At 57.7% G+C, this 23093-nt stretch overlaps 7 protein-coding genes across 7 annotated transcripts; 4 read left to right on the forward strand and 3 right to left on the reverse strand.

Moving 5' to 3' along the window:
- Positions 1 to 2103: 2103 nt before the first annotated feature.
- SPRG_15329 (ATP synthase F1) lies at positions 2104 to 3330 on the forward strand. The gene is made up of 4 exons (XM_012354388.1): positions 2104 to 2169; positions 2225 to 2262; positions 2313 to 2431; positions 2482 to 3330. The coding sequence occupies exons 1-4, from the start codon at positions 2135 to 2137 to the stop codon at positions 3184 to 3186; spliced, it is 897 nt and encodes a 298-aa protein (XP_012209778.1). The 5' UTR covers positions 2104 to 2134; the 3' UTR covers positions 3187 to 3330.
- A 518-nt stretch (positions 3331 to 3848) lies between these two features.
- SPRG_15330 (hypothetical protein) lies at positions 3849 to 7067 on the forward strand (the record flags this gene model as incomplete). The annotated part of the gene is made up of 8 exons (XM_012354389.1): positions 3849 to 4807; positions 4903 to 5228; positions 5277 to 5328; positions 5381 to 5546; positions 5597 to 5695; positions 5746 to 6422; positions 6467 to 6716; positions 6771 to 7067. 8 exons carry the CDS (start codon positions 3849 to 3851, stop codon positions 7065 to 7067), a joined length of 2826 nt encoding a protein of 941 aa, XP_012209779.1.
- A 136-nt stretch (positions 7068 to 7203) lies between these two features.
- SPRG_15331 (hypothetical protein) lies at positions 7204 to 7747 on the reverse strand (the record flags this gene model as incomplete). Its single annotated transcript, XM_012354390.1, has 5 exons — positions 7204 to 7304; positions 7346 to 7423; positions 7473 to 7596; positions 7647 to 7688; positions 7733 to 7747. 5 exons carry the CDS (start codon positions 7745 to 7747, stop codon positions 7204 to 7206), a joined length of 360 nt encoding a protein of 119 aa, XP_012209780.1.
- A 352-nt stretch (positions 7748 to 8099) lies between these two features.
- SPRG_15332 (hypothetical protein) lies at positions 8100 to 8567 on the forward strand (the record flags this gene model as incomplete). The annotated part of the gene is made up of 1 exon (XM_012354391.1): positions 8100 to 8567. Exon 1 carries the CDS (start codon positions 8109 to 8111, stop codon positions 8565 to 8567), a length of 459 nt encoding a protein of 152 aa, XP_012209781.1. The 5' UTR covers positions 8100 to 8108.
- Positions 8568 to 9373: 806 nt separating this feature from the next.
- Positions 9374 to 13626, forward strand: SPRG_15333 (hypothetical protein; the record flags this gene model as incomplete). Its single annotated transcript, XM_012354392.1, has 19 exons — positions 9374 to 9493; positions 9540 to 9677; positions 9727 to 9819; positions 9882 to 9960; positions 10010 to 10276; positions 10340 to 10622; positions 10666 to 10732; positions 10786 to 11295; positions 11352 to 11502; positions 11560 to 11687; positions 11740 to 11869; positions 11923 to 11990; positions 12038 to 12220; positions 12248 to 12435; positions 12501 to 12646; positions 12707 to 12819; positions 12871 to 13014; positions 13063 to 13256; positions 13308 to 13626. The coding sequence occupies 19 exons, from the start codon at positions 9374 to 9376 to the stop codon at positions 13624 to 13626; spliced, it is 3321 nt and encodes a 1106-aa protein (XP_012209782.1).
- Positions 13627 to 14108: 482 nt separating this feature from the next.
- Positions 14109 to 16341, reverse strand: SPRG_15334 (hypothetical protein; the record flags this gene model as incomplete). Its single annotated transcript, XM_012354393.1, has 2 exons — positions 14109 to 15328; positions 15375 to 16341. The coding sequence occupies 2 exons, from the start codon at positions 16339 to 16341 to the stop codon at positions 14109 to 14111; spliced, it is 2187 nt and encodes a 728-aa protein (XP_012209783.1).
- Positions 16342 to 18890: 2549 nt separating this feature from the next.
- On the reverse strand, positions 18891 to 21073 carry SPRG_15335 (hypothetical protein). The gene has a single exon (XM_012354394.1). It carries the CDS (start codon positions 21057 to 21059, stop codon positions 18942 to 18944), a length of 2118 nt encoding a protein of 705 aa, XP_012209784.1. The 5' UTR covers positions 21060 to 21073; the 3' UTR covers positions 18891 to 18941.
- Between the last annotated feature and the right edge of the window lie 2020 nt (positions 21074 to 23093).

Here is a 23093-nt window from a genome sequence, read left to right on the forward strand (position 1 = left end):
GCAAAGTCGGCAAACCCACTTGGCGGCGCGCTCATCAAGTCGACTGCGAGCGTTGGCTTGGGCTTGACGCCCTCTTGTGTGCCCGACGACGTCCGTGACGGCGGTTTGGCGGTCGCTGGCGCCGGTTTGGCGGTCGCTGGCGCCGGTTTGGCGACCGCAGGCGGCGGCGCGGACCCTTGCTTGGGCAGCGGCTTGTCGGCGAGCATCGCGTCGACGCACGCAATGACGTCGTCGATCGTCGCACGCTCGTCAACGTCCTCGGCCAGCATGCGCTTCAGGAGCACGGGCAAGTCTTTCGAGTACGAGTTGGGCGGCACCGTGTACTTGGACGTGCGAAGGCCCTCGGGCGGGAACGGCGGCTTGAAGAACGCCATGTTGAAGAGGACGCAGCCGAGCGCCTACAGATATGTTGAGAGATTGCCTTTGTATCAAGTTGTTCGACCCAAATATCGACGGCTTCGGTGAGACGCGCGGCGCCAAACATGGCCGTGCCTTCAATGTCGGCGAGCTCGGGCGACCGGTACATGGCGGTCGTACGCTTCTCGACCATGTCGATCTCGGCGTTGCGGTCGGCCTAGACCGATGGAGGATTGACGACTCCTAGGACGATGCATGAGGGAGTACCTTGGTCTCGAGTGTGCGCGGCCCCTCGACGCACGAGCCAAAGTCGCAGAGCTTGTACGTGTTGTTTTTTGCAAGCAGGTAGTTTTCCAGCTTGATATCGCGGTGCGCGACGGGCGGGTCGTGGTGGTGCAGCAGTCGTAGTGGCCTACGCCCATAATGGTCCAGCACCATGCATATTGAGGAGGCGGCGTACACGCAAAGCGACTTGAACGTCGTGAGCAGCTCGTGTTGGCTAAAGCGCTTCTCGCCCATCTTGCGCATGTTCTCGTACAAATGGCCGCCGGGGCAGTACTCCATGAGGATGTACACTTCGGTCTCATGGCGCTCCTTGCGCTCGGCGTAGTCGACAAACTCGACAACCGTTGCATGCTTGAAGCGCTGCTGGAGCGCAATCTCGCTCTTGATGAGCTCCATGGACGGCTACCACGCATGAGCCCTCGTCGCGTCCACGCAGCCTACCCCGTCGTTGGCGACGACGCGCTTGAGCACATAGGGCTGGCCCGACCGCGCGTCCTTGACGAGGAAGATGAAGGAAGACCCGCCTTCGCCGAGGTACTTGACGACCTCGACCTCGTGGCGGCCGACGGTTCCTGTCCGCCCGACCTGCGCCTGCGCGTTGCCCATCGATCTTCGCACTGAAGATCGCGTTGAAACCGATCGTGGTATCCGGACCAATCCGGATTTATCCGGAATCACACAAGTACATACATTGATCGTACATCGTACAAGCAATGAAACGACCGTACATCGGCAGGCTTCGGCGCCATGGCCGCGTGCGTGGTCATCGCCAGTACCAGGACGACGCGGGCGACAGCTTGCTGTTTCATGCCCATGGCTTGGCTGCTACAGGCTGCTATCGTAGCGGCCACATATCGCGCATCACCATGTTGCCGACCCCGTCGTTCCATTTGACCAAATATCCGGATACCGCGATGTTTCCGGATGGCTGCGGACTGCTCGTCCTTTCTTGTTGCCGTCATCACCCACGTCGCTGTAGCGAGGATACGAGCAGCTCATCGACTCCTTGCATACCGTAAGCTCCCCGCAAGGTCTGAGGACGAAGCGTACGAAGAAGCATTGACCATGTATTGCTATGGCACGCTATCAACCCTATTCGGCTATGGTCCATCGCCTGGCCCATGTCATCCGATAGCGATCGCCCGCCCTTGCGAATCCTGTAGGAACGGCGCGTCTCGACTCTATTTTCTTATTTCCAAGGACAGAACGACATGGTAGTATATAATAGTAAATGCTACAGCAACGGGGTCCATGCCGAGGATCGCTGACACTGAAGCGTCGGCGCCAAATGTTCGTATACGTGGCCACGGAATGTACGGGATGTACGTTCATGTACGGAATGACTGCAGGTGGGCGCTGGAATTTCTGCATTTTGTCCAATCAGATGCGTGCAATCGCGTGCACCGAGGCTTCTGATTGGTCAATGGAAAATGAGGCTGCTAACTGACTTGGTGGCTGGCACTTGAGTTTTTCATCACTGGTACCGACGAACATGTCCTTGGTGTCCCGCAACGTTGCCGCGATCAAGTACGCTCCATCGAGATACGCGAGGTAGACGCTCATGATGGCCTCGCTTCTGTAGGGTCGCTGGCGCCCGTGGCATGGCCACGGAGAAGCAGAGTATGTGCAATGCAGCGAGCGCGATGCAGGTGGCTCATGGCGATGCGTAGTTCTCATGCGTATCAACGCCACGTCCAACATCGCCAAGATCACCAAGTCGATGAAGATGGTGTCGGCCGCCAAGATGCGTGGTGCCGAGCGTCGCATGAACGACGGCCGCCCGTTCGCCGTACGTGCGCCCATACAGCGACCTGGCCGTCTCATGCGCTTGTGGTGTAGACGTGGTTGGAAAACACCAACTCGAAGCTTCGCATCTACGAGAAGGATGGCTACGTGCCCGCCGAGGAGCTCAAGGAAGGCCACAACACGTTTGTGCCCATCACGTCCGACCGTGGTCTCTGCGGCGGTTGCAACTCGTACATTGCCAAGGCCATGCGCCTCCAGATCAACGACGTGACGGAGAACTCGAGCATCTTCACGATTGGTGACAAGGGCCGCGGCCAGCTTCGCCGCACGCACGGCAAGTACATCATTGGTAACGCCACGGAGACGTGGATCAACCCGACCAACTTTGCCAAGGCGTCGGCGCTCGCCGAGGTCGTGCTCTCGATGACCCCGGCGGACGAGAAGCTCCACGTGATCTTCAACAAGTTCCAGTCGGCGATTCTGTACCAGCAGTCGATCCGCACGATCAACACGGACCCCGAGACGTACGCCGACTATGAGCTCGAGCCGGACAACAAGGAGGAAGTCCTCCTCGACCTCAAGGAGTTCCAGCTCGCGACCGCCATCTTCCACGGCATGCTCGAGTCCAACACGTCGGAGGAGTCGTCGCGCATGACGGCCATGGAGAACGCGTCGAGCAACGCGTCCGACTTGATCTCGAGCCTCCGCCTCGTGTACAACAAGGCCCGCCAGTCGCGCATTACGACCGAGCTCATCGAAATTATTTCCGGCGCGGCTTCGTTGGACGCCAAGCAGTAAGAAGCAGAGGACGAAGATGAGACGCACGCACGCTCCGATCAGCCAACGATGATGATAAACGGATGTCTTGTGCAACACGCTGTACCTTGAATGTGACTTGGCCTTATTGCCACCAAAGACCTCGATCGATAGTCCACCAGCTTCTGCTTGCAATACCTTCCAGCCTGGGAGCTGGGCACCGGAAGCAGACGCAAAACCCACTGGCACACGCTAACCTACAGGTAAGCACATCCGTGTGTCGGATGTGTGGACAACGAGCCTCTGATGAGCATTGATGAGGCGATGCTAGCGTCGCCACAGGCCGCAGAGATGGGCGGAAACTGCGGTCGGCGCAGCGGGCCTTCGACTGCCCGGTCTCGGGGGCGATAGAGCTGGATGCAACGTGGCTGGCTTCGTCGAGAGTCCTGCATGTAGCAGCCTCGATGACTACCAACGCAGTGCCATGTTGCAAGCAGCGTGCTCCTTCGTTGTGGATGGACGGCGAGTTGGCGCCGATTTCGCCCACGGCCAAGTCCCACAGGCAATATTATCATATTCGCCTCAATATACGGAATTGGACCCACTTCGTCGCCATGGCACTTGTGGTTTGTATAGGATGTTTCCGGAAAAAGACAGTTGTGGTCGTTTAGCTCGCGAGGTATCCGGACGCAGTCATTTCAACGATGGACGCCCACAAAGACCGCGCGACCGCGCTCTTCCAGGCCGGCTCGTTCGCCGAGGCCATTGGCAGCTACAATGACGCGCTGGCCTGCGCCAATGTCCCGACCGAGATGCAGTGCACCTTGCTGAGCAACATGGCGCTCTGCCATCTGAAGCTGCGCGACTTCGCGGCCGCGATCGGCTCCGTCGACGACGCGCTCGCCAAGGCCCAAGCCTCGCGCGTGCCAGATGCCATCATGGAGAAGCTCCTCTTTCGCCGCGCGCAGGCGTACATGGAGACGGACCAGCTCGCGGCCAGTGCGCGCGACCTCAAGGCCGTGCTGCAGCTCTCGCCGAGCAACAAGCCCGCCCAGGCCCTCCTGCGGGCGCTGCAAGAGAAGGCGAGAAAAGACGCGTCTGGCGTCGGGAAAGCCCTCAAGGCGCTCCCGTCCCACGACGCGCTGGCGTTCCTCGAGCATCAGTCGCCCGAGAACGCGCCGGCCATTTACCGCGACGTCCTCGACCTCGGCGGCGAGCGCACGCTCTGGCAAACATGCGTCCTGGATGCCAAGGACCGTCTAGTGCAGGCGCGTTGCCTGCGCATATTGACACACATGGCCAAGCAGCACGCTGCGGCAGTGTATGCAGCGATCGACGCGACCCTTCTCGCGGCCTTAGTCCCGATGCCGGTGCCCGCGGACGTAGACGACGCCACGGTCGGTCTGATCGCAGCCGTCGTGTCGCTCACCGGTGTGCTCGCGGCGCACCTCGTGACCATCTCGAACGACATCCAGGCGGCCCATGCGCCGGTGCGGCAGCTCCTCGATGCGACGTTCCAGGGCCTCCGGACGTCGCACGAAGTGCTGCAGCAGGCCACGCTCGACGTGCTCCTCAAGCACGTGCTCCAGGTCAAATCCAACGGCGCGGCGATGGCGCTTTGGATGGAAGAAATGGGTGTCTTCTCGCTCCTCCTCTCCCAAGTGTACGTCCCATGGCATCGCATTGTGATCGCATTGTGATCGCATTTGGATCGCATTTTGATCGCATTTGGATCGCATTTTGATCGCATTTTGATAGGAATCTCTTGAAGGACCGCGTCGCGTCGTCGATATCGATGGTGTTTTCGCAGCTGCTCGCGCTCTTCTCCGAGTCGGAGATGGAGCGGCTAGTCCGCGAGTTCTGCGTCGACCCGGTCGTCGGTGCGTCGAGCATGGAAGACGCGGCGCCTGGCTGCGTCCTGCTCGCGGGTGTCTTTCTCGCCAACGCCAAGCTCGGCGCGCACATGATGCAGTCGCATCCGGCGTTCCTCAAGCAGCTCAGCGACGTCCTCCTGCGTCAAAAGTCCGTTGCGCACGGCCTCAAGTACCAAGAGCTCGTAATGGACCTCGTCGCTTACATTGCTGGTACCTTGATTCGCACTTGGCATGTCTCGACATTGACATGTACATTAGGCTCGGAAGCCGGCATGGCAGCGATCCCGATCGAACTGCGCATGGAGCTTGGGTACGTCAACAACGTGCTTTCGTGGCAACATTCAATTGAAAAAAATGGACAGAAAATTGCTCCAGTGCTCGATGGAGCCGCACCAACTCAAGCTGCAGTCCGCTGCGCTCGCGGCGGTCGTCAAGATGAGCCTCGTCGACAAGACGTTCGATCCGGCGACGCCCGTCGGCGACATTATGACCCACCAAGTGCTCTCGCTCCTCGAGTCCGTGCACAGCGTACGCTTTCTTCACGTTAGGGATAGGGGTCGTGAATTTGCATCGTATAGGCGCCGGTGACTGCGTCGGTCGTCGGGTCCACGGCGCGGGAGCGCGCGGTCGAAGCGCTTTCGTACCTCATTACGTTTACACCGGTCAAGGACGCCCTCGTACGACGCCACCGACGCGTCGAGTCTTATGCAAGAATATTGATCCCTAGGTGCGCCGGCCCAAGGCGCTGGAGCCGCTTCTGACCGACATCTCGGCCACGTCGACGCCATCGAACCTGCTCTACGGCATTTCGTACATTCTCTTCCACTTGCTCACGTCCGAGTCGCACCTCAAGCGCCAGAAGATGCAAAACTCGGAGCTCACGCCCGAGCAGTACGAAGAGCTTCAGAAGGCCCTCAAGCAAAAATCCGAGCTCGACGACGGGGACTCGGTGGAGCAAGTGACCAAGCGCATCGCTGCCGTGCTGGATCATCCCCAGAGCATTTTGACGCTCTTGCAGCTGCTCAAGTGCAAGGGGTCGCCCGCGATCCTCGACCAAGCCACGCAGAGGTACACGACCGATGCTGCGAAGCGAATTTTTGGACATGCGACAATTTTTTGCGATGACATTAGTGTGCTCCATGCGACCGAGTACGTCGAGGGCCGGGGCAAGCTCGTGCAAGGCGGTCTCTTCTCGGCCATGCTGTCGCTTTCGACGCCCCACGCCCGGCACGCGGTGGCCAAGATCCTCATCACGACCAACCCGCACTTGATCCCGGCGTCGCAGCTGCTGTCGTCCATCTATCCGCTCATGGAGCTGCTCAAGGCCGAGTCGAATCTCATGCAGTTTGAAGCCCTCATGGCGCTCACGAATGTGGCGAGTGTCTCGGACGAAACCAAGGCCCGGTACATAGTTGTCTTCTTGCAATATTGTCATCGTTATGTTGTAGCATTCTCTCCAACAATGGCTTGACGACGATCCAGTACCTGCAGTTCTCGGACCACACGATGGTGCGCCGTGCGGCCACCGAGTGCCTCACAAACCTCCTTCCGTCGGACGAAGTACTCGAAAAGATCTTTTGCCAGCCCGAGAAGGTCCGCCTCTGGCTCGCGTTTGCTTCGCTCGAGGAAGCCGACGAAGACATGGCGACGGCCCGTGCCGCGTCGGGTGCAATCGCCATGGTCAGCCAGTATCCTGTCGTACGTTGTCTGAGAATACCATGGCAAACTGCTGAGCCGACTCTAAATACGTAGGTGTGCGCCGTGCTCTTGGAGCAAAAGGCGATTGAGACCTTTGCGCCGATTTTGATCGAGTGTGACGCGCCGGAGCTTGTCCATCGTCACCTCTTTGCGGTCCAGTCGTGCCTCGAGTATGTGCGTACGATGGAGACGCCGGACGTTGAGGCCTCGGGCAAGCAAGCCATGTACGAACAGCAGCTCTTGCTACTCTCGTCGCCGATTGAAAACGTTGCGCGCAAATTTGCAGCCATCTCGCCCGAGATTGTCGAGCTGGCGCACACGTGCCTCGGTCTCTTGGCCAAGCTCACATGATCGTGACTTCAATTTTGGGAAAGGGCATTTTTTTGCTATTTTTTCTTTTTTCCATTTGACATCTTTTCTTTGTTGGAATCGCGTCGCGTACCACGAGGTGGTGTGGCGGACCTATCTACAGTTCGATCGCGGCAGCCTAGTGCTCGCCGTGCTTGCTCACCGACGGCGAAATGCCGGCGCCGTACACCGTCACGACACACTGAATTGTGCTGTTTTCCCACAGCACCGTGCAGTAGCCTAAGGACCTGTCGCACGCAAACTGGGGTTGGTAGACGTACCGTCGAGGACCGTGTCCCAGTAGCAAGCGGCGGCCGTCGCGACGCCCGCGCCCGTTTTCTGCATGATGAGGCACGTGACTAGACATACCAGCCCAACGTGGGACGTCGTGACAAAGCGTGGGGCTACCCGCGTATTTGAACGGCTTGTTGAGGTTCTGGAGGCCATTGAGCACGAGCGCAACGAGCGAGTTGGTCCAGTCGTTGACCTTTTTGCGGTTGTACACGGTGTCCTTGAGGGTCGTCTCAATCGCCTACGCCACGCGTGATGCAGGCTGTCAGCCCATACGACGATTCAGCGTACGTTCTTGGAGATGGGCAGGACGTCGTCGACGCTGAACTCGCTCTACAGGTGCATTGGCATGTGCTATCGTCGAGCCTGCCACGTACATCGCCCGTGTCCATGGTCGCGTGCGCCGCTTCAAGATATCACAGAGTGTTGGTGGCGCAATGTAGGTAAAAGGGACCATTGCGTCTGTACTGAATACAAGTTTTGTGTATACTATACAAATATGCAATTTAAAGAGGCCTATTGCAATTGCGACATTTGAAACGCTTGATGTGAGAGGTATATATGCATATATGTGGATATGATTTAAGTATGCAAAATAGAGATATGACAGTTGGCGTTGTTGTTTGTATATACGTCGAGCATACAATATGCATTTTAAAGCAGAAGCTCCGAAAAATTCGAATCCCACACGCGAGAATTCGAACACACGCGTGTGAAAAGCGGCTGTTTCACCGCTCAGCTGCAAGTGTTCCGATGAAGCGCAAGGCCGACGGGTACAGCTCAGGCGAGGCCAGCCCTCCGCGCGTGCGCAAAGAGATCGAGTGCCCCGGCGCGCCGCGCAAGAGCAAGCGGCGGACCGTGCGCAAGATTCCGCGGCTCGCGCTCGTGCCCCAGGACGACGAAGACGACGCTGCCAGTGACGAGCGCGCCGTCGTCCGGTCCCTCGACGACGAGCTCGCCGCCGCTGCCGCTGCCGACGCGCAAGAGAGCGATAGCCAACGTACGGTCTCAGATGCCGCAACCGCCAGCCCACCAGCGACGCCGCAACGGAGCAAAAGCCCTGTGTCACCGAGCTCGATGCCAAGCACGCCGCCACGATCGCCGGCCGCGGACCTTCCGCCGCCGTCACCGAGGCCAGCGACACCAGCGACGGAGAGCCTCCCGTCAACACCGTCCGTCCCTTCCGCACCTCCTTCGCCGTCGCCGGGCTAAACGCCTGTTCTACCGTGTAGAATGAAACCTCGGACGTTCCAGTCAACGGACGGCGGGGCAGACGCGGCGGCGCACCATATTAGCCCGCCCTGCGGTGCGCTAAAGCCCGCTCGTACAGCGCTTTCGATCGTCAAGCATGACGTGTCGACGCGACAAGGGTCTGTCGCGCGCCGACGCCTCCCGCGGTAAGCACCGCTCCCCTCCACCCGCCCCAAAGGAAAGGCGTGCCCCGTACAAGATCTTATTTTAATAATCCCGACTCTCTATATATGTATTATCTCTTCGTCGTGCCACCGCCGTTTACGATGGCACTGAAGCGTACCATACCATGAGCCACACCCTGCCACGACCGTCATCTCGACAGGAGGAACGGCGCAATTCTTCCATAGAGCAAGGTCGTCTACGTACTGCATTGGAGGCCTTTCCTTCTTATTCTCCTCAACCGCTGCCTTGCGCGATGAGGAGAGTGCGCTGAGCTGCGTCAAGATGGCCGTTTCGGGACGCAAGAAAGGGCTATCCAGGATTGTTAGCACGGACCGACCGTCGACGCGCAGCAACCCAGCAAGCCGTTCCGTAGTGACTCAGCAACACAAGGGACTGCAACGACCTGCGGGTGTACAAGTTGGTGTCCGTGCGGATGCGGCAATGACGGCGTGCAGACCTGCAACCGTAAGCTATCAAGTTGGCAAAAAGCAATTCGGTTTCTCTCAACCGGTTGTCGCAACCGTGCTTTGTCGCGGTTTGAAACCGGTAGACAGGCCGCCGCCATTCTTGGCTCTTGTGAAACTGCAGCGCGGCACTCTGCAATGGACCTCCGTGTCGTGGACCCCGCGGCGCCGGGCAACTTTGCCTCCAACCAGATGCGGACGTCCAAGTACACGCTGCTCAACTTCCTCCCCGTCGCCTTGTACCTCGCGTTTCGCCTCGTACGTCTTCTCTCCCTTCTTTCCCTATCTACATGGCGTGGGCTAGTCGACCAACTTTTACTTTTTAATCATTGCCGTGCTGCAGTCGTGGTCGACGATCTCGCCGGTCGGTCCCATGACGGCCGTGACGCCGCTCGTCCTCGTCGTCGGCATCGTTCTCCTGCGCGAGGCGATCGAAGACCACGTACATGACGCTCCATTGCGATTGCTTCCATTGGCCTCCGCGCATGTAGAACCGCCACGTACTCGATGAGAAGACCAACACGACACCGATTCAAGTGCTGCGGAAAGGCCAGCTCTTGTCGGTGACGTGGCAGGACATTTGTGTACGCCTCATTTTTTCAAGTCGATGCTGCCGTGAGAACACGACATCGTAATGAATACGTAGGTCGGCGACATGGTCGAGATTCACGACAAGGAGTCGTTTCCGGCCGACGGTCTCTTGCTGGCGACGTCCGAGGAAAATGGTATTGTGCCTTAATGACCGTTGGTGACGGACAAGTGCCATGGGTATAGGCGCCTGCCTCATTGATACGAGCAACCTTGATGGCGAGGCCAACCTCAAGACGCGCATTGCACTACCGGCGACGATGGGCTTCTCGATCCAGTCGCCGATACCAGCCTTTCAAGTAAAGTGCGAGTCCCCGAATGTCGACTTGTACAAGTTTACGGGCACGCTCGCGATCGAGTCGAATGTCTATGCGTTGGACGAGCAGCAGCTTGTCCCGCGCGGCTCGACGCTGCGCAACACCAAGTCAATCTTGCTCTGCATCGTCTACACGGGTAGCTCCCATTTTCATTGTTCTTTTTCATACTTTGGCACAACATCCAACTTGGATCTATTAGGCGCCGAGACCAAAATGATGCTCAACGCCAAGCGACCGCACCACAAACTGAGTCATGTCGACAGCATCATGAACCAAATCGTCGTGTTCATCTTCATCTTCCAAGTCGCCTTGTGCGTCGCGGGGGCCATCTACCACAACCTGTGGACGTCCGAGACGGCGTTTGAAGCCCTCTTCGTCACAGGGAACGACGAAGCCGAGAGCGACCTCGTCGCAGGCGTGCTCACGTTTCTGAGTTTTGTGGTGCTTCTCAACACGTTCATTCCAAGCTCGCTCGTCGTGAGGTTGAACGATACCACTGCGACGTTGCGGTCATTTCGAGTGTAGCGTCGAGATTGTCAAGGCGCTGCATGCCAAGTTTGTCGTCTGGGACCTCCACATGAAGCTGCCCAACGTAAGGATCGAGTTCGCATCGGCATTTTAATCATGTTTTTGTTTTTCGTTTAGGGCGACGGCGCCAGCGCCAACACGCCCGCCCTCATGGAAGAACTCGGGCAAGTCAATTACCTCTTCTCGGACAAGACGGGCACGCTCACGGAGAACCGCATGGAGTTTCGAAAATGCAGCGTCGCGGGTCGCATCTACTCGATATTCTCGCCGCCCCCTGCCCCCTCAAGCGGAAAGGAGCTCGAGCTGCCGACGACAACAACAACGACAATGAGTGAAACGACGCTCCAGCACTTGTCGACGTCCAGCATCGTCAACGCGCCCGTTCAAAGTCACCAAGCAAAGGTCTGGTCGCTCTACGAGCTCCAGGAAGCGGGTGAGCGTCCCGGGACTCCCGAAGCCACGTTTATCCAAGCCATGGCACTCTGCCACACCGTCCTCTGCGAGAAGATCCCCAACGACGATGGTGCGTTCGGAATACAGTACATGGCCGACTCGCCCGACGAGGGCGCCTTGGTGCGTGCGGCACGGGAGCTCGGTATGGCATTTACGGGCCGCAACAACCACACGGTAGACCAAATCTCTCTTTTGCTTGTACTCACAGTCTTATGGATGGAATTGGGTAGATGCTTCTGACCTCGGTCCGGGAAAAGTCGGGGTCCGGACAGGTTACGTCGTCGTTCGAGGTCCTCCACGTGCTGGCGTTCAACAGCACGCGCAAACGCATGTCGGTCATTCTCCGGAGTGCCAACGGCACGATCGAGCTGCTCTGCAAAGGTAGTTTTCGCAACGACGAAAACGAGGATGCGACGCGTCCCATGCCCGGTACTGTAGGCGCCGACTGCACCATTCTGGATCTCTGCAGCGATTTTGGGCCGCAGTCCAAAGCGTGCATCATGGACCACCTCAAGCAGTTTGCTCTCGAAGGCCTTCGCACTCTGTGCTTTGCGAAACGCGTGCTGGTAAGCGCAATGTTTGTTGTATCAAGAGGAACGGGTGCGACTGTATGCTTAGACGGACGCCGAGTACAACGCGTGGAAGACGCGCTATCAAGCCGCCGAGCTGCTCATGCAAGGCCGCGAGGCAAGCATGGACGCACTCGTGTGCGAAATCGAGCAAAAAATGACCTACGTGGCGTCGACAGGTCTGTACATTTTTTTACAATGCACAGCTTGTCAGCTATCGTGTTTGGAACAGCGATCGAGGACAAACTGCAAGATGGCGTGCCTGAGACCGTCACACGCCTCCTTCGCGCCGGCATCAAGGTACGCGTCGCCTTGAAAAATTGATAGTGGACACTACGCACGGGTAGATTTGGGTCTTGACCGGCGACAAGGTTGAGACCGCCGTGGAGATTGGCCGGTCGTGCCGCGTCATTGCCAAGGACATGGTTGAAGTTGTGCTCCAAGGCTCGACCGTCGCCGAGCTGGCCAAGAACTTAGCGCAGCTGCAGACACGCCCCATGACCGCTACGGTAGCCTGGGATATTGGCGTCGTCCTATTCAAGAAACGATTGGCGTAGGCGCCACGCTACGCGCTCATCATTGACGGCTTCTCGCTTTCGTTTGCGCTCATGCCCGCCAACCGACTGCACTTTTTACAATTCACGCTCGAGTGCGCTGCGGTTGTTGTCTGCCGCATGTCGCCGCTACAAAAAGCACTTGTCGTCGAGCTCGTGAAGGAGAGCGTGCCCGGCGTGACCATGGCAGTGTATGAGAATTTTGTTATCTATTTTCGAATGGTCCGTCGAGTCTCATCGGGAAAAAACACTCTAGTGGCGACGGGGCCAACGACGTGTCGATGATCCGCGCGGCCCATGTCGGCGTTGGTGTCTCGGGCCAGGAAGGCCACCAAGCCGTCCGCAGCGCCGACTTTGCGATTCAGCAATTTCGCCACCTTGATCGCTTGTTGCTCTATCATGGTGCGGAGTTTGCTTGCGATTTTGTTGGCATTTTTTACATGTATGGTTCAATATGCATAGGACGACTGTCATACTTTCGCGTGACGCAGTGCATCAACTATTTCTTCTACAAGAACATTTTGTTTACGGCGCCGCAGTTCATTTACGGCATGTACTCGCTCTTCTCGGGCACGGTGCGTGGTTATTCAATGTCTATTCGCACGCAACATCTCGTGTGTGTGTAGACGTATTACAGCGGGCTGTACATTCAAGCGTTCAACATGCTCTACACAGCCGCGCCCGTCGTCGTCCGCGCCATCATGGAGAAGCGTCTGCCCGACTCGCTCGCGCTGCAATTCCCTGAGCTCTATTTTCTCGGCAACTCCAACGTACGTTGTTTGACATGTGACAACCAAGTACACGTTGGGTGTTTCTAGCTCCTCTTTTCGCTACCGACGACCGTACTCATCAGCGCCATCGGCGTTGTCCACGCAATCGTCGTCACGACGCTTCCCCTCGTGGCCCTCGACGCTGCACAAGGCGTGCCGTATATTGACATGCATTGCGACGGCGTCGCGACCTACATTAGCATCATTTTGATTGTCACCTTGCTCATTTCGTTCGAGACATGGTACTTCGGTTCTTTCGTGGTCGTGCAACTGACTATATTATTGTGTTGTAGCTACTGGACGGGCTGGGTTACGTTCAGCTATGTCGGTTCGATCGTCTTTTTCGTCATCTCGGGGCTGATCTACGATGGCATGACGAGCGATTTGTATGGTGCGTGGGCACGGCTCACGGTCGCGCCCACGTTTTGGCTCACGATTGCATTGGCGCTCGCCATGTGCATTCTCCCGCTCTTAGCGCTGCAAGGGTTCCGTGAGAATTTTGCCGAGTGCATTGAGCCGGTCCATATCCTACGCCGCGCCAAGCTCTACGGCAAGGTGCGGGATATTCACAACAGCGAAAAGCAGCCTGGTCCGTCCACGGTTGGCGAGTAACGAGTCGACGACGACAACAACAACAAGAATTCGTTTTTGCTTGTAAAGTGACGCGTAACTATATAGTGCCCATGCGGAATTTCTGGTTTGTACGACGTTAGAACCGGTGCCGCCACGCTGCTGTGGAAGGCGGAGACGAGAGAAGGTTCTCAACGTAAACTAGTACGTTTGTATACGGCGTTGCGGTCGCACGTAAAGCCGTAGTTCAGCATCAAACTATCCGGCCTCTCGCTCATCGCAGCGTCCATTGTTATTGCTACCTTTCTGGCGGTATCTATCAAGTTGATACATTCGCCGATGGTTTCACGCATCATCTCGATATCTCAATATTACTACAGGGCGGCGTCAGGACTTTGATTGAGGCGGACAACCACCCTAGTCTTTGGATCAACGACAATTGAAAGAAATGGAGCAATGAAATGCACTTCCATAATTGTCCTTTATCATACTGTGATCGATGACTACAGTGCGCGCTAGGCTCACTAGGGCGAGACCTTGACGTCACCGCGGCAGTGGTACGTCTGCTCGTTGATCGCAGTCCACTTGTCGAGCGGGAGCTTGATCGGGTTGGCGCCGCTCTGGATCGACTCGAGGAGCATGAGGTCGTGCGACTTCATGTTCTCCATGCCCATAAGCTTCTTGAACTTGGGGTCGAAATCCTGGATCGTGCCGGGAAAGCAGTTTTCGTACAAAAGCGTCTGCACCTTTTCCATCTCGAGCTCGGCGTCCGAGACCGTGAGGTTCGAAGCGGCGCCCAGCTGCATCATAGCGCGCTGCCATACACGTTCGTTTTCGTTGTCTTGGCGGTGCGTGCTCGTGAGGACGTGCGGCGTGTCGACGATGACGGCGTCTTCGCGGTTGTTGGTGACGACGTTGTTGCAGTTGGTAAGCATGTCTTTGAGAAACCCGCTCATCTCGTAGTTGTAGCTGAAGGCGCCAAGCTGCGTCACGTCCGAGAGGTCGTAGTACTTGTTGGGGACACCGGCAAACCACGGCTTGGTGACCGCCGTCTCGTCGACGTTCCGGCTCGTGCCGTCTTCGAGCATGTTGACGACCGAGTTAGGACCGACGACTCGCCGGTCCACCGAGCAGCTCGAAAAGACCTTGGGGTCGTTCTTTGGGAGTCCCTTGGCGCGGCACTCAAAGTTGATGGTGTGGAGGAGATCGATGAGCGCGTGGTGCGACCAGAACATGGGTTCCTTGGGCGACGCCGCCGTCTTCATGTCACCACCGAGCATGTTGTGCACCGAGTTGTGCACGCGGCCTTCGATGCTGCTGCTTACATCGGCGAGAGTCGCTGCCTTGTCGGATGGAAGCACCGTCGCCTTGATGCTGATGGGACTCATGTCGGGCGTGAATGCGATCTTCGTCCAGTCGTCGCGATCCCACTGGAGCGACTTACGGGGCTTTGCAAGCTCGCGCGCAATGCTCGAACAAGCCGAGACAGACTTGCACTTGTTTTGACGAAACGCGACGCTGTCTTGAACGTAGTCAAAGTACGGGATCGTGACGCAGCCAAACGACGGGTCGAGGGACCGGAGCATGTTTTCAAACCCGAGAAGGAAGCGCCGGTGCCAGTAGAGAAAGACACACGAGTTATGGGCTTCAGACCACGTCATCTGGTTGACATGGATCTTGGCAAAGAGTGCGTAGTTGCCATTCGCCATGGCCGTCTCAATCGCCTTGTTGTACGTCGTCTTCTCTGTCTCCGAGTACGCGTTCCACGACTTGCGTGTGCGGGCGCACACCTGGGTGACTGTCTTCGGGGCCGCGGTTGTCGGTGTTGCAGTCGTAGGAGCCGCCGTGAGTCGGAGCAACCGTGGTTGGGCAGCAGTGGTGGGAGCAGTGGTCTTCGGGGCCATGGTCGTCGGAGGCCGCGGTCTTCGGGGCCGCAGTTGTCGGCGTTGCAGTCGGAGGAGCCGCCGTGGTCGGTGCAGCAGTGGTCGGGGCAGCAGTAGTCGGGGAAAGGGTCGGGGTCATCGTCGCCTTGAGCGTTGCAGACTTGGCACCGGGGGCGAACGACTTCGCGCCCTTTTTGTTCTTGAGCCAGCAAGTACCGCCTTCGTGAGCGTTCCAGACGTAGAGTTGGCAACCGGGCGTGTTCTTGCAGTCATCGCAGCAGTTTTCGGCCGTCGCACGCGCTGATCGTGCGATATCGTTGCCCCAGTAGTCGACATTATCTTCGACGATGCTGCAGTCCGATACAGGCAAACGCGTAGCAGACACCGCACCAAAGTAGAAGCCCTTGGCGCCTTGCTTGCTCTTGAGCCAGCACGTCCCGCCGTCATGACCGTTCCAGACAAAGAGGCGGCAGCCCGGCGTCGCCTCGCAGTCGGCGCAGCAGTCGGACGCCGACGCCCGAGCGGTACGACCGACGTCGTTGCCCCAGTAGTCGACATGCTCTTCGACCGCCGAGCACTGGTTCGGTACGGTGATATCGTTGATAACCGAGGCCTTGGCGCCGGGAGAGTACGACTTGGCACCCATTTTGTTTTTGAGCCAGCAAGTACCGCCCTCGTGGTCATTCCAGACGAAGAGGCGGCATGCCGGCGTGGCCTTGCAGTCGGCGCAGCAGTCGTCGGCCGATTTGCGCGCCGTGCGACCGATATCATTGCCCCAATAGTCAATGTTGGCTTCAATTGGCGCGCACATGGGCACCGCAGCCATCGCGTGGAGCACAAGCGCCAGGACACCGGCAAGCACCGATGTTTGCATGATCAGCAACTTCGTCAAGTGAGCGATGTAGCAAAGTCGCTTGTTGTAGCCAGGACCACGGTGCAAAATAGACGCAGCGACATCCGTTGAAAGCTTGCGCCAGACGTCAAGCTGCTGTATTCTAGTGTACGCAAGTCATGTCGTCCATAGAATATCCAAGTACGGCGCGATCACAACCACGAGTTGGCGTCAAATCCGGCGAGGCTGATAGAGGATTCGTGCTGCTCCAATGAAATGGTAGCTTTGCAATGTTCGTTGAAGGTGGTAATGCAACGCGCCATGCGCGTGTAGTACGTCGCAGCTCCTATGGCCTGCAAACGACGTGGTCTCGGCTTGGGTCTCGGCAGTGGTCTCAGAGAACGAAACTGTTTACCCTTTGTTTGCGTCTCGAGTTGGTTTTTTCAACATGTCAAAAGTTATGCCTCAACACGCTCGGGTGATCAAAGCTTAAGCGTACAGGTCGCTCATGGGATGAAGGATGGCGTGGCCAGCATCTTTGCCGAGTCGTACATTGCATATGCCGTTGCCTGCACCATCTGTGCAAACGTCTATCATGCGCCGGATCTGGAGACAACCCGCGCGCATATATTTATACGTATGTAATGTATTGAAAACCTCGTTGGGCGTCGCCTTTAACACCGCGGACGTGGCCGGCACTTGGCTCGTCGCGCTGTGGTGCCATCTTTTGACGCGTCACTGGCCGCTCTCCGCGACGACTCTTGGTGTGCACGCTACCCGGTCCCTCGCACAATCTCGAATCACGACCACTAACGCTTCTCGCTAACGCACCGGCCAAGCCTCACGGGCGCATTAGGAAGTCCACCATATCTTTGTAATTGCATGTAATATAACTCAGTTCAACAACACCGCGGACGTGATGATGAAGAATGAATGACTTGTTTTGTGAAACGGACAAGGCTTCCAATTTGCAAAACCTGCAGGAAGAGTATTCCCGTGCTGGTAACCGCAACCGTGGGCCCTGGACGCCGCCTTGGTGTTGTGCCAGAGCTGTGTACACCACAGCGCGAACCAGTAACAGTATCAGTTTGCACCGACCTATTATAGTCCCTTGTAGGGCCCGATCACCTTGAACATCTGTTTTACCGTCTGTTGCGGCGCGAAGAATTCATACCAAGAATTAGTGTTGTTCCACTCAATCAACGGCGCGGAGATGGTTCAACATCAGATTAATCCTTCCTGACGGTAGTTGAGCCATCTCGGCTAATCGACTCATTAATATGCTTAGCCGAGAAGGCTTCACATCTGGTCAACCCCGCAGTTGCACACAACACTATTCACAGTCTCGCGACACAACGTGATACATGACGTGGCAAGACAAGAGGGGTGTCTCGAGCCCTGCGCATATTCCTCGATGCTCGGGAAGCTAGCGTGGTGGCGTATCGAGCGTACTACAGCAGCTATTTGTGTAGGTTCACAGCTACTGACCGATTGTACTCGAGACTTGTTCAATCTGTGGGCAGCACGGCGTTCCATTTCATCGTACTAGTATTTTTCTACAAGCGGTACCGACGCAAAGCAGGCGGGGGATGGACGTCACTCGCGCCGCTGCCGTGCGACTCGAGGCACAAGAGGTCATTGCGTGCACGAAGTGGAGGATACAATGACGGACGGCGACGGCTTGTCGTCCTCTTCATCTTGGCCTTGGCGCTCAAGATTTCAGTCGTGCTGCCTCAACACTTGGACTTTGACGCTCACGAGGTCCATCGAGCCGCACGGTGCGCCTCACTGTTGGCATTTGGAAGAAGCCGTTGTACCTCTGGCGGCGCATCGCACCGCGAACCTGCCTGGCGAGTGTTGCGGCTCGACGTCTATGGGAACGAGCACGTGTGTCAGCAATAAGATGGCATCAAAGAAGAGGCCACCGCCATGCTGTCGGGGTGTGATGCGTGAAGTCAACCACTACATTCTGAATTGGTCTGCTCACGAGAACGGCAAATACCACGATACTACAGTAGCAACAAGGTCATGTGTTGCATGGCCTTGCTGAGAAGAGCAAAAGGATGGCGCCGACGGTCGCTTGGTGCGAATTCATGGTGCCCAATATGAGCGACGTTGATGTTTTTGGGATTTTGCTAACGTGGTGCGTCCTTCGGATGCTGTCCGAGGGGCCAAAGACCGTAATCTTCGCCCCTTAGCTCGGTCAATCAAGAGCGCTCTATGTGGATTGCCCATCCCCCAGTATACAGTGCAGGGCTGTTGGAGGCAGAGAGGGTCACAGCACGATGTACACGTGATCGGTCGAGCCATCCGTGCGCAGCTCACTCCCAACGACCAAGTGCTGGTGCCAACTCCCACGCATTCAGGCATAGCACTACGTACGCGAAGTCTTTGAGTTAGTTTTCGCTAATTTGATTTCAACGCGAGCACGTTTGAAAAGGTCGAGCCAGAAGCAGAACGAACCACGTGCCTCGTTCCACTTCGACGACGAAATGACGGGCTTTATGACTACATCTGCGTATACTCGCCACCGACTCCACTCACTGACTTCTGTTTCGAGGCAGGAGGGTCACTTCGCAAGAATTTCGTGTCGGGTGTTTACATGACAGTATATTCTTATGATTGTACGCGAATTAGTTGACCTATTCTAGGACCTTGACGTCACCGCGGCAGTGGTACGTCTGCTCGTTGATCGCAGTCCACTTGTCGAGCGGGAGCTTGATCGGGTTGGCGCCGCTCTGGATCGACTCGAGGAGCATGAGGTCGTGCGACTTCATGTTCTCCATGCCCATAAGCTTCTTGAACTCCGGGTCGAAATCCTGGATCGTGCCGGGAAAGCAGTTTTCGTACAAAAGCGTCTGCACCTTTTCCATCTCGAGCTCGGCGTCCGAGACCGTGAGGTTCGAAGCGGCGCCCAGCTGCATCATGGCGCGCTGCCAGACACGTTCGTCGGCATTGTCCTTGCGGTACGTGGTCGTGAGGACGTGTGGTGTGTCGACGATGACAGCGTCTTCGCGGTTGTCGGGGACGACGTTGTCACAGTTGGTGAGCAAGTCCTTGAGGAACCCACTCATCTCGTAGTTGTAGCTGAAGGCGCCGAGCTGCGTCACGTCCGAGAGGTCGTAGTACTTGTTGGGGACACCGGCAAACCACGGCTTGGTGACCGCCGTCTCGTCGACGTTCTGGCTCGTGCCGTCTTCGAGCATGTTGACGACCGAGTTCGCATCGACCTTGGCAGCGCCGCTGCGCACTGAGCAGCTCGAAAAGACCTTGGGGTCGTTCTTCGGGAGTCCCTTGGCGCGGCACTCAAAGTTGATGGTGTGGAGGAGATCGATGAGCGCGTGGTGCGACCAGAACATGGGCTCCTTGGGCGAAGACGACGTCGTCATGTCAGCGCCGAGCAAGTTGTGCACCGAGTTGTGGACACGGCCTTCGATACTCTTGCTCACATCGGCGAGCGTCGGCGACTGGCCCGACGGCAGCACGGTCGACTTGATGTTGACAAAGCTCATGTCGGGCGTGAATTTGGCGGTCGCCCAGTTGCCGCGGCTCCACTGGAACGACGTCTTGAAGCCCGTGAGCTCGCGCGCAATGCTCGAGCAAGCCGAGACAGACTTGCACGACCCGGCGCGGAATGCGACGCTGTCTTGAACGTAGTCAAAGTACGGGATCGTGACGCACGCAAACGACGGGTCGAGGGACTGGAGCATATTTTCAAACCCGAGAAGGAAGCGCCGGTGCCAGTAGAGAAAGACGCACGTGCCGTGGGCTTCATACCACGTCATCTGGTTGCGGTGGATCTTGGCAAAGACGGCGTAGGTGCCATTCGTCATGGCCGTCTCGATCGCCTTCTTGTACGTCGTCTTCTCCGCCTCCGTGTAGGAGTTCCACGACTTGCGCGTGCGGGCGCAAACCGGGGCCGTGGTTGGTGCCACCGTCGGGACAGTCGTCGGGGCGACAGTCGGCGCGACCGTCGGGGCAGCCGTAGGGGCAATCGTCGGGGCAACCGTCGGGGCAGCCGTCGGGGCAATCGTCGGGGCAACCGTCGGCGCGACCGTCGGGGCAGCCGTCGGGGCAGCCGTCGGGGCAACCGTCGGGGCGACAGTCGGGGCGACAGTCGGCGCAACCGTTGGGGCAGTTGTCGGCGCGTCGGTGGGCGCTTGCGTCGGGGCATCGGTGGGAGCCTGCGTCGGGGCCTGGGTAGGCGCATCGGTCGGCGCTGGCGTCGGCGGGTACGTGGGCTTGGCCGTGGAGGGGCTGGGCGTCGGGCTAGGCAGCGATCGCGACCCGGATGTCGCGCCCCACACACCGTTGTAGCGCACGGCGTCCTTGCTGTGCATCATGCACCAGCCAAGGTACGACGTGAAGCGTTCGCAGCGCGGGTTGGCGTCGCAGTCGGCGCAGCAGCCCGCGGGCGTGAAGCGGAAGGTTGACCCAACGTCCGCGCCCCAGTAGTACGTGTCGGCCTGGAGCCGGCTGCAGCTCGAGGGAGCGGTCGACTTGAGCGTCGCCGACGTCGCGCCCCAGAGGCTCCGCGCCGTGCCCGTGCTCGCCTTGAGGTAGCACGTGCCGTAGTAGTGGACATAGGCAGCGCAGCCGTCGGTGTTTTGGCAGTCGGCGCAGCACTCGGACGCGAAGAAGCGGTAGCTCTTGGCAATCACGTCGCCCGGAAGGTCAGTGTTGTACTGCTGGCCTCTGCACTGGGACGAGAACGTCGCGCTCGCGGCGCCCGCGAGAAGAAGCAGAAGGGATACCTTCATACCGTTGTGTGTACGAGGTAGAGAAAGGGGCAATGGCAAATCGAAGCCGAGAGGCAGACCCATGTACGCGCCAGCATTTTGCACGATGTGATATCCGGTCGCGCCATCTGGTGGAATTTGATCAGGCGCCGCCTAGACAGGCGGCTTCCAGAGATCCGTTCGCAATGTTCCAACCCACAAACGCGCGTGGCGTCACGCGTGATACCAGAAAACCAGAAAACCGGTACCAGAACGGCAATCTCGGAACGGCAATCTCTCCTACCATACACTGTACTCGATACACTGCTTTTGCCAAATTGCACTTGGTCACCTCAATCTCGTCGAGCAAAAATGTCGTCGTGGGCCGAGACGAACGCGACATCAAATACCGAAAATGCACATTATGCGGCAGAGGTGCGTCGGTACAGAGAGGTGGACGAGGCACCCAAACACGTGCGTTGTCCCACAGTACTTGCGAGAGCCAGTGCGCTGGATGCCCTAGGCCACGACGTTCGAAATGAGCCCATGCGCGATTGAAGTCGTCGCATGCGGTATGACGCGCGGGTGTGTCGGAAGGGGATGAGGACCTGGTCGGTGCGAGCCGGCGGTGTTGGTATATTCCCAACATGGTGCAAAATTTCAACGCCGTCCAAAGGCGACGTCGATCTCGCCCGACGACGACTGCAGGCGGCGTCCCGTCCTATGACCATCCATCGACGGGTGAAAGAACTCGAGATGATCGGAGGATACTCGCCGCCGCGTCGATGCGGCAGATCCGTCGTAGACCAGACGTTTCCACGTTGACGCGACCGGAACGTTATGCAAATTATAAAAATAAAATAAAATTGTGGCGCATTTTTACGCGTTCGAGTGTGTGTGCCACCGCCTCTGCGCGCTACTACAAGATGGAAACGCTGTTCCATAGCATTCGGTGGATAGCCCGCGCGCATAGAGGTGCAGCGATTGCGAGCACAGCGGGCTGCATACAATGAATGATGCTGCCTTCTACTTGTCAGCCCAGCAGATCCTCCATCAATAGTGAAGCGCACACCAAAGCTGCCAACGTTTGCATGCTGAAACGGCGTAGAACGACCAACAAGGTGTTGGGGTAAAATACCGAGAACACTCATTTCTACAACAACGTCCAACAAGGTGTCGAGGAGCTTCTACGCGACGCACTCGCGTTGGCATTGTCGTAGACGTGCTTGCAGTTTCTTGAAACCCGATAGTGGTATGCGTTGTGCTGCGTTCGAGCGGTGTCTTCCGTCACCTCAACCAAATGACCTCAACCTGGTGCGTCCTCATCAGGAGCACACACGGGGATGGTATGGTCGCCTTGCGATCATGCCGCAACCAGCGACCCACGGCATCCAAATAGCTCGTTCTTGCATCGCGTATTACACCTGGTCGAGTTGGCGGAGCGGGTTGTCACGCTGCACCGCCACGTGGCTCGCGGTCGGGCGACGCATCGGGTCGCGCACCATGCACGCTTGCGCGAGCTGCGCAAAATAGCTGCGTGGGCAGCTTTCGTTTACTAGCGACGGGCGCCCGTGCTATCGCGAGCAGGAGCATCGTTTCCGAGATGGGCCGATCGTTGTTGTTGACGACATCCGCATACGGGGACACGATGCGTGTCGAGCTCGGCGAGGATATCGATGCTTTCGCTGTCGACGACGAGTTCCTCGGGCGCCAATCAGCGAAACGTTCGCCGGAAATCATGCGTGCGACCGAGACGATTGCGCAAGCCAGCGTTGCGATCGAGCTCTCGAACCACGGCACTAGTCGTTGTGCAATCCGTCGACGTTGGAACGAAGCCGTCGTTAAGCCAATGTCCTTTTGCCGCTTGGGTATGTCGAATAGGGTTAATGGCTATCGACCTCCAAAATCGACCTGGTTGTTCCCCCTTTCTTGCGTTTGTGTCAATTATCCGTGGTCAGCGTTTAGGACGCTCTGGATGCGTGCAACAAATACTTCGTCGCACGCTACATTTGCGGCCCGCCTTGTACGCACGTCGTCATTGCTGCAACTATAATCGCTTGTCGTCTATGGGGGCCA

The sequence above is a fragment of the Saprolegnia parasitica genome (genome assembly GCF_000151545.1).
Source record: "Saprolegnia parasitica CBS 223.65 unplaced genomic scaffold supercont2.159, whole genome shotgun sequence".
NCBI lineage: Eukaryota > Oomycota > Saprolegniomycetes > Saprolegniales > Saprolegniaceae > Saprolegnia > Saprolegnia parasitica.